General features: G+C 47.9%; 3 protein-coding genes across 3 annotated transcripts; all 3 read left to right on the top strand.

Annotated features, from left to right (window-relative positions):
- Positions 1–2,687: 2,687 nt before the first annotated feature.
- Positions 2,688–3,035, top strand: LY89DRAFT_672137 (uncharacterized protein; the record flags this gene model as incomplete). The annotated part of the gene is made up of 2 exons (XM_018213262.1): positions 2,688–2,850; positions 2,893–3,035. The coding sequence occupies 2 exons, from the start codon at positions 2,688–2,690 to the stop codon at positions 3,033–3,035; spliced, it is 306 nt and encodes a 101-aa protein (XP_018068216.1).
- A 3,425-nt stretch (positions 3,036–6,460) lies between these two features.
- On the top strand, positions 6,461–7,257 carry LY89DRAFT_687202 (uncharacterized protein). Its single transcript, XM_018215450.1, has 3 exons — positions 6,461–6,555; positions 6,680–6,924; positions 7,017–7,257. The coding sequence occupies exons 2-3, from the start codon at positions 6,743–6,745 to the stop codon at positions 7,096–7,098; spliced, it is 264 nt and encodes an 87-aa protein (XP_018068215.1). The 5' UTR covers positions 6,461–6,555; positions 6,680–6,742; the 3' UTR covers positions 7,099–7,257.
- A 1,277-nt stretch (positions 7,258–8,534) lies between these two features.
- Positions 8,535–10,173, top strand: LY89DRAFT_753173 (prolyl oligopeptidase-like protein; the record flags this gene model as incomplete). The annotated part of the gene is made up of 3 exons (XM_018221263.1): positions 8,535–8,566; positions 8,601–9,127; positions 9,177–10,173. 3 exons carry the CDS (start codon positions 8,535–8,537, stop codon positions 10,139–10,141), a joined length of 1,524 nt encoding a protein of 507 aa, XP_018068214.1. The 3' UTR covers positions 10,142–10,173.

Below are 10,173 nucleotides of genomic sequence, written 5' to 3'. Positions count from 1 at the left end.
GAGTAGTTGACTGGAAAGTAGGCGACAAGGCCTACGTTACGATTACCCAGTATAATACTCAGCGTCCTAGTCGCAAGCTCGACAATGTACGAGCTGGCCCCTTCTTGATCCTAGAGAAGAGAGGACACTCGTACAAGCTCGACTTGCCCGCTTCTATGAGAGTGCACCCTGTATTCTCATCCGACAAGCTAAGGAGAGACCCCGCAGACCCGCTGCCTGGTCAAGAAGAAGAGCCTCCGCCAGAAGTCAACATAACTGGTGATATCGAATGGGAAGTAGACGAGATCTTGGCCTCCAGACTAAGACGAAAGCAGCTGCAGTACCGAGTGAAGTGGCTGAACATGGACGAAGACCTAGAATGGTACCCGGCGTCCGACTTCAAATACGCTCCTGACAAGCTGATAGCGTATCACATGACTAATCCAAGCAAGCCTGGTCCCCCAGAGGCCCTTCCAGCTTGGAAGAAACAATTCGACGATGGAATTGACAATTATGATCACTTGGATAATGATAATTGGATGGATGCAACGACGAGGACGTCGTTCTTCGGAAGGGGGGGGTAATGTCACGGTTATGGAGTCACGTGCCCGCTACGAAATACTCACGTGACCGCTCGCCTGTATATATGCCCTGCCTTCCGGCGCTTCCTTCCTTTCTTTCCTCTTTACCTTTAGATTCTAAGAGATAGCCGAATCGATACTTCGTCTACGTACTAAGCTTCCCACCGTGCTGTCACAAAAATAAAGTTATTAATTCTGTCTCGATATTTTACGTTTTAAAACTAATTATAATAAAATATTTAAAATATTTAATAAAAAAATATTATAAATAAATCTTTCTAAATAAATAAAATAATATAAAAATAAATATTGAATTTATATGGGATTAGGGAATTGCTTAAAAAAGTAATAACACATATTTTCATTGTGTTGTTCAAACTATTTGATTAGTAATTTGATATGCTTCTTTTATGTAGAACGTTTGGAACGGTGTGACACATCGCTTAATAAAGACGGAACAACATGTCCGTGGTGTCACGGGCACGTGATCAGCATACCATGGGCTCAGGGGCCCAGCCGTTGGTCCGGCATTTGTGGATCCCGGGTCACGTGTTGGATCCCTTGGGGGCCGCCGCGGGCTCTGGGGGATCCAGGGGGACCCTGGGGGATCCAATCAGAAGCATATATACTGGGCTTGAGGCCCTTAGGTAGGAGCCTTGTGCTCAACTTGATTAAGTTTTCCTAACTACTATATCATTGCCTTACTTTACTTCATTCACCATACCAACCCACGTGACCTTACCAGGGTAAGGAGAGAGTCGTGACACGTGGCTGTATTCGGCCATTTGAGATCAAGCGGCTTGAACCAATTTCTAAGTATCATTCGTACGGTCGGATGAAGGTTGAGACTGGGTGAGTTCATTTTCATCTGCATGAACAGCCGCAAGCCAACTGTGCTTCAAGTGTTTCCACATCCGAGACCACGACATCGCCATGATACGCTTGGAATTCAACCGATAATATTCCTCGCGATGCTTCGTTATACGGCGTCACGTTTATTAATGTTTAGCACATTGAAAATCCTCTTACGGAGGCTACCTCGCAGAGGTTTCTCTACATTTGTGGAAGACTTAAAAGTATACACCTTTATATAACAAAATATAACGTTCTAACTAACAAGCAACCGATGTAAACCTTTTTTTTAAGTAAAATTGACCCAAAAGCATATAGCTTGATGGAAGCGGTATGTTCAACAAGATAAAGCGTGATAATTACCTAATTCGTAACATGTCTCCAGGAGAAATTGCGGGACAAGTTTTTTATAAATCTTATTTGTTCTGAGAATTATTTTTTCGAAGCTGTAACCCAAGCTCTTAGTGCATATATTCTAAGTAAATATTTTAATTAGCATTTAAAAGTTTTGTAGTGTAGGCGTTGAATTATTTTTCTAAAGGCATAAAAGGATATCTAAGTAGTCGTTTTTATGGAGGAAAATAACATATTGATAATATTGAAAGATTATATTATAAAAAAGCTTTCCAAGCGTTTAACTTAGACCTAAAAAAAACAGGGAATTAATGTTTAGCGTAAGCATCGTTTCCGTCATTAATGTTAAAAAACTAATTTCTACTTATATTAACTTTATCGGGTGCTTTAGCAAACTTATACGTTTACACTACTCTAATAGAGCCAGGCGATAAAACAATGGGACTAGATCTACCACATAGAGGTCATCTCTCTCATGGATTTCAAACAGAGAGAAAGAAGGTTTCGGAGGTTGCAAAAGGAGTTCCTTTGTGCTTACCCGCGGATAATAGACTGGCTTGCATCTGTAGAGAAGAGTGAAGTTCTGGAGATGTATGTTGGGTCCAACCCGAAAATCCTCGCTATAAGCGAGTAAGCTTCTCCAGACATCCGCCTTGAGCTGTAAACAGAAAGGGAGGCATCCTGACAGAGAAACGTAGCAAAGCGAAAGAAGTCAAGCGCTGGCCACTTCTGTACAGACCGCCAAATCCAACATGGCATAAAGGCAGGATTGTATTGACAGGTGACGCTGCTCATCCGATGCTTCCCCGTAGTTATCCTTTTTTTCTATTTACTCTGCTTCAGATGGAATGCTAAACTCTAGCATATCACGCTCAAGGTGCTGCACAAGGCATTGAAGATGGCCTAGCTCTCGGGCTCGCAATGCACGGCGTAACAAATTCATCGCAAATCGAGAAGCGGCTTGCTCTCTATGAAGACATAGGACGGAATCGTGCGGCATCAATCCAGGTACTGAGTAGTGTTGGCTATGATGAGCCGGTCCCGAAAGCGGTGGCAGAGTACTTAGAAGGACGTCCTGTTCCGAGTCAGTAACTTTTCTGATACTTGGCTGACGATGAACGTATAGACAATATGAAGGAGATTATTCAGTTGGAGTATGGCGATGATGTGCTGCTTCGGACTATTGAGGTTATGACCGAATTCGATCCGACATGGAATATTCCGGATGGGTCTTTTCCAGCTGGATACAATAGCGAAGCATACAGCTAGTGTACCAACTTTTGAGTGAAGCAATGGGAGTTCTGATCTGTTTTTGCCGTAAATCTCTTCAGCTGGTTGAGCTTCGCAGTTTGATTCGTAAAGATTTTTGAGGCGAGTCTGAGTCTCCAAGTATTGTTCCAAGCTATTGCCATGGGGGAGAGGCTCGAAGGGGTCAAAAGAGCATGGGGAAAGCACAAGGCGGGAGCTACGTCCGTCGAGACTTGCGCGTGCGAGGGGTCCAGAGCGTCTCGCTAGTTGCAAGGGATTCTTAGGTCATGGGGAATTGGATGATCGATAACTCTTCCCTTACCCCATCTCCTGGTCTTGCTCCTAGGATGACAATTTTGACTGCTTGTTGATATTCACCCAGCTGCTTGTTCACTATTGGTAGCAAGGACTTGGAGATAAGTCCGTCTGATGTATAGGGTTAATGAGATCGTTGACTAGGTGGCGGAACCAAGCTTTTGGCACTCGCATGCCTCGGTCCTGGTGCGGGAGCGCACGCCAGGCCGTTCTGGCTGCATGCTTAGACAAGCGCCATAATCAGCCTCACCCAGCTAAGGCTACTAAGCTCGTTCCTGCATTGGTCGCATTTCCTCACCAGGTAAGCGGGTGGAGATCTTCGCTTAATTGGGGCTCTGGAACGTTGGATTAGGGGGGGAATGCGGGGGCGCTAACGAAGCAGAATTTCCGAAAGAAGGGAACCTAACCTGACCTAATTCTTGGGGTCTGGTAAGCTTAAAATTTTAAACTGGAGATTGGAAAGGGTGACCGAGGTCTATCGACGTGCAACAATTGATCATGAGTGACAAATGTCTGTCTTGATCATGCATGATTTAGAAGAAAGAGAGATACCATCCGGTCTAGGCCGCTGTCTACTCCAAACTCGGACGGACCAAAAGTTCATTGCAGAGAATATCTCGAAAGATCGCCAACAGCCGAGCACGTAAATAGCTTGGGACTAGGGATTTTATTGAACGCCACATTTATCGACACCGTTTATTTTCACTTGACAGATTCAAATATGGCGTCTCGACTCTGGCCTATTCTGCGTTGGAAGACCTGGAATCAGATGGCCACTGTGACTAACTGGCTAAGATGTCCTGTACAGTTACATAAAAGGTAGTCAGGCTCCTGCACTTTATATTCCAGTACCACACACTCTCTTGTCAAATTTCTTCTCAGTCTAATTTTTTGAACTTCAAGATGTTGAGATCGATCTTAGCAACCAGTCTTTACCTTGGGTCTTTCGCCCTGGTTCACGGAGCGAAGATACCGCACGTCTTCGAAAGAGCCGCAACATCCGCATGTAATGCTGATAACTGCTTGCGAGCTGTAAGTCAACGCATCAAGCATTTCATTTACAAGTATATCCACTAACATCAACACAGGTTCGTGCGACTGGCACGCCGACACGTCTATCTACTGCGAGCGCAGACTGTTCATCCTTCTTCCAAAGCACTGTTACACCTTGTCCAACGTATGCTCAATCTCCAGTTCTTATACCGCCCCTCTAACTTCTTTCGCAGCACCACCACTATCACCATCTCTCAAACAACAACTCTGACGGATCCAACTGCCTACGCTACAGCTTCAACAACCACAGTCTCAACAGAGACTGACACCAGCTATTCCGTCTTTTCAAGCACAGTCATTATCTCCGAAACAACCACTTTAACAGACCCAACCGTCTTTATCACAACGTCAACTAGCACAGTCTCGACGGAAACCGACACAAGCTACTCAACCGCCTACACAACAATCACTAGCAGCCAGATTCAACAACGAGACAATGAACGTTTGAACGAACGCCAGACTATTTGTCCAGCAACATCAGCACCCTCTGCAGTCCCAACCTACGCCACCGCCTGCTCAGGAGCCGTTCGCTACTCATCTGCATGTTCCTGCCTCGGCGTCACTGCTTCAGTAACGACTCTTCCCGCCTCCATCCAAACCGTCTATGTCACGGCGATATCAACCTCGCAAACCACGCCGCTTGCCACAGTAACCACTACGTTATCCAGCGCCACAACAGAAGTCACGACCTCTGTATCGACCTCGATTAACGACGAGACCTCCGTATCAACCGTAGAAACCACTCCGTATGCCACCGTCACCGACATCATTTCCACCGCCACAACGACAGTAACCACCCTCGTATCCACCTCCGCCATCGAAGCCACGCCATCTTCGAGCTGCCTAGCCATATCTTCCAACTGCAGCTCACCCACCTTCATCATCCGATTCGCCAACGGCACCTACGCCGGCAGCTTTGTCTACATCCCCTACATCGGGCCGACCATGCCTTTCACCTATGTCCGCTCCACCACCTCGCAATCTCAGGCGGCTCAATTCACCGTCGACTCCTCCGGCCGCCTAACGTCCGTCGCGCACGGGCTAGTCTATTACCCTACTTCGAACACCGAAGCCGGGACGCTGGTGTTTGGAAGTACGGGACGCGCGACAAGTAGTTATGATCCGGTGTATGTGCAGTTGGGCTGTGGACCGGCTTGTCCGGGGGCGTCGGGGAGTCTGCTGTTGACGGCGGCGAATGCGCCGTATAATACTTGGGCGTATTGTAATGGGGTCACGGAGGTGGTTGTCAATTCGCAGAACTTTTGTGGACCGCCTAATAATATTGGGTATTTGGATGCGTTGAATTTTATTGCGGTTTGAGGGGCGTGGGATTGTATTTCATGCAAGATAATTAATTACTAATTGATGTTAGGATTGACGCTAGAGAGCTTGTGAAGTGGTATTGTTGATTTCGATCGGTGGGAGTTGATGTTTCCTCGCACGAATTCTGCGCTGCTAAGGATACTCGTGGACCAAAAAAACTATTCCATCTAGAGAGCAGCAGTCAAGTACAACCAAATGGCTTGGAGTGAAGTAGTCGGAGTTCAGTCGACAATTGCAATGAGCCTTACAACACAACCAAACAACAATCCCATCCGTTCTCCCTCCTAACCACTGCCAGTCGCTCGTTCTACCTAAGCGAGAAAATTCAGGAGAACATCTCACGCGCAATACAGTGCGTAATACAGTAATTCCTAGGTATCAATCTAATCCTCTTGCCTCCTCATCTCGCCCCTAAACCACACTCCCTCCATCCAAACCCCAACACCTGTCCCATCCCCCTTAACAACCAATCTCACCTTCCATCTCGCGCACGCACGAGAGCGCCCTACCCCGCTTCTCGAAACCCCAATATGCGGGGTGAACCAGGATCCCGAGACCCCTTTCCCGAAATACCCGGCGCTTCCACCCAATCACTCCCCTCACTACTGCAGGGTCGAGGGTATCGCACCAATGATGAGACCTTACTGTCTTACCGACCAGAGGATTCATGCGGGAATCAGCTGTTGTCGTTATTGTTACAAAGCGTGGGTCTTTGCTTCGTCGACTTCTTTCTTTCTTTCTTCTTTTTTGTTGATATTTACTTTGACGTTGAGCAGAATCTTCCTACATCCATAAGAAATACGAGTATCAGCTTGGACAGTAATCCGCTTACTGCACGTTGAATCTGCCAGTCAGACAACCCCTCTCTCACGTCCCACAAACCCCGCGGCCCTCCTTCTCTTCTGAAATCCCGAACCCCGGCATCCCGTTCATTCATTCAAACACCAACCTCGAACTCGCTCACTCTTTCATAGACCACTCCTTCCATCCCTCCTATCTACACACCAACCCCAAATCTTCCCTCCAAACCATCGAAAATGCCACCCATCACCCGCACAGCATCCCCCATCCTCTCAGCCCTCGCCCGACGAAACCTCCAGCGACCAGCATTCCGCCAAGTCCGCTTCGCATCGCACGTCGGCACCGTATCGGCGTCGAAACTCGGCGGCAAGGCAGATTGGGGATATCAGTGGAAGCGGGTTGGGGGTGTTGCTATGATGTGAGTCGCATTACTTTTCTTCTTAAATAAGAATGGGTAGGGATGGAATGCAATGGAGGATAGGTTTGCTGACAGCGGGTTGGTGGGGATAGGTATTTCCCTGTTGTGGCGGTTGTTATGTTTTGGCCGTATGGGGTTGAGCCGATTATGGCTGTTTTTGAGGATAAGTGGTAGGATGGGGTTATGGGTGGGATGATAAGATTTTGAGAGGAGGGGGATTGGATGGGACGGGGAGGGCTTGTTGTATATGCTAGGTAGTAGAAAGAAGACGAGATGGCTTCAGGATTGAGGTCGGAATTAGGGCTTGAGTATTAGAATGCATTTTTAGCTTGGGATTCACAATGAGAGAGTCTATTGTGGTTTATTTCCTATTTTGATTTTTGAATTCGATTGGAAGGCCCTAGTCTGCTTACCTCGGGTTGCTTGTTGCTCGGCTTCGATATGAACGAAATATCTGTTGAAAGAAACTACTAACTTATTGTAAATTTTTCATAAACATGTGTAGCCCAATTGACACCATTTACAGCAGCCCAAACACCCGTGACGCTTGCAAAAATTACTAATTCCAAATCAAGAATCAGATTTCCTGCACCTGGCGTAATTGTAGTAAGAGTTGATGACCTTAGTTCTGGTTATTGCGCTCCCTAAAAAAACGAAAGATACGTCTTCAGTTGGATTTTAGTCTTGGAGTATTCGAATCTAAGCAATTATATCTGCAATTAGAATCAGAGGGATTGAAAAAGTGCGGAAATCTATGGAAAACTTCTCATGTGAAAGATGACACTCCATTGGACCGTTCGGCCATCAACAAACAGTTTGGAAATCAGCTACTACGTCACCGATGCATACTTTCCATTCGACGAATATTCCCATCCCCACAATTGAATCCCCACAACTAAGTAACGTCTCGTCCCCAGTAAACTCGCATTAAGATTTGAGGAGGGCAATGCGACGCAACAAGCCCCGCTCCTTAGCCACTCGCTCGCTTAACCACGAGCCGCGTAAGCCCCTGAAGCCACAGCGTGTGGATCCCCATATCAACTGCCGTCGGTACCGGTAAGATTTACACTTTCTCCTAACTTCAAAAAGTTGAAATCCTGTGCTGCTTTGACATTGTATTTCCTGTCACTCAACAATCCTAGATCTTTATGCATTTCTAGCTGTGGACTTCCTCTTATTGTTCAAGCAGCGAGTTCTCCAGTCTTTAGATTCAGGGACAAGGACGGACGCTACCACGAGAGAGAGAAAAATATTTTCCGTCCTACATCTTTCGGTCCCGAGATTCACAATTTATAGTGTGGGCCCATTTGTCGATGATTCTCCCGCGAGAGGAGATAATTGGACGGTACCTGTTTCGTTTCAATATTTAGAACTGGAATGTTGTGGATGTAGTACGTCCTCTATTGAGCGTCATTATTCGGATCGTCCTGGTCGTCCAGGGCCGGATTTCTTTGAGCTCCTGGGGGAGAATATATAGATGCCACAAATGTCCACCTGAATGATGGACCACCCAGCAGGTTTTGTCGGCTTTCGTTGGTTCTTCCTTAATCGTTCATTATGTTTTTCCGAAATGTCCACTTTTCGTTGCTCCTTGCTGCTAGCCCTATCGCATGGGCGAGCTAGCAAGTGACAACTTCCTACGGTACGGTCTAGGGAGCTACATCCGACCTCAACAGTGCCGTCAATGTGTATAAGGGCATTCCATTCGCAACACCACCAATCGGCGATCTGAGATGGACAGCTCCTACCTCGCCATCCAACTGGACTGGAGTCCTCAACGCAACATCTTTCGGGGCTGATTGCGCGCAAAGTTATTCAGCTCTTGGACTCTTCTCTTCCGGCAGCGAAGACATCTCAGAGGATTGTCTGTACATGAATATCTGGGCTCCTGCAAATGCTACATCGACTTCAAACCTTCTAGTCTATGTCTGGATCTACGGTGGGCGTTTCGAGGGTGGTGCTGGTAGTGTACCAACTTATGATGGGTCTCATCTTGCGTCAAAGGATATCGTGGTTGTTAACTTCAATTACCGGATGGGTCCTTTTGGTTTCCTAGCTCATCCTGAGCTTGATGAGGAATCTGGACACAATGCTTCGGGAAACTATGGTCTTCTTGATCAGATTCAGGCTCTCGCCTTCGTGCGAGAGGAGATAGCTGCCTTTGGTGGTAATGGAAGCCACATTACCGTTGGTGGACAGTCAGGTATGTTTGAATTCCAGCTACTTTTGACTGATACTAATCCTATTCCTAGCCGGATCTGCCAGTGCTCTGGACATGATGTACAGTCCTCTCTCCAGCGACAAGATCGTAGCAACCATCGCAGAGAGCGGAGCCCGTGGTCCACACGACCCCGAAACCTACGGTCTAGCCACCGCTCACCGATCCAAAGCAGCAGTTTTAGCAGCCGGTGTCTCATTCCTGGCCGAAATGAACGTCACCAGCATCGCCGAGCTCCGCAACGTCTCCATGGCCGACCTTCTGATCTACGGCAACGCAGCCGACAATGTCCTCACCGGCACCGTCTTCGAAAACAGCACTGAAGTCACCAACCCCCCAGCCTGGCGCCCTGTCATCGACGGCTACGTCCTCCCCTACCTCTACGGCGAATCGCTTAGCCTAAACGCCCACGGCGACATCCCCATCTTCACAGGCGACAACCGCGGCGAAACATCCGCAACGACATTCACCTCCCTCGCCGCCTACCAATCCGTCTACGAAGAAATCCTGCTCGGCAACCTCTCCGCCTCTTTCTTCGCCTCGTACCCCGCGACCGACGCCGCGACTGCTGGCAACCAAAGCTTCGCCTTCTGGGACGACATCAACCGCGTCTCGACGTGGGACTGGGCGCAAGCCTGGTCCGGCGGCGGCGCTACCCAGGACGTCTTCCTCTACTACTGGACGCACGCGCCGCCTAACCAGACTGCTGGTGCTTACCACGGCTCCGAGCTCTGGTACGTGTTTGGCAACCTGCCGACGTACTATAACTACACGTGGACGGCGCAGGATGAGTTTCTGCAGCAGCAGATGGGCGAGTATTGGGTGAATTTCATTAATACGGGGGATCCGAATGGGCGGAATTTGACGAGCTTTCCGGCAGCGAGTGAGGTGAGGCAGGTTATGTGGTTGGGGGATTCTACGGGGGCGAGTTATTTGACGAATGGGACGGGGAGGTTTGATGTTATTCAGGAGTTTTTTTCGCAGCAGATTGAGTTTTAAGGGGTGGTTGGAAAGACTTTGCGTGGTTGAGG

Source organism: Mollisia scopiformis (genome assembly GCF_001500285.1).
Source record: "Mollisia scopiformis unplaced genomic scaffold LY89scaffold_18, whole genome shotgun sequence".
In the NCBI taxonomy this organism is placed as follows: domain Eukaryota; kingdom Fungi; phylum Ascomycota; class Leotiomycetes; order Helotiales; family Mollisiaceae; genus Mollisia; species Mollisia scopiformis.
This window is presented reverse-complemented; position numbering and strand designations above follow the sequence as displayed.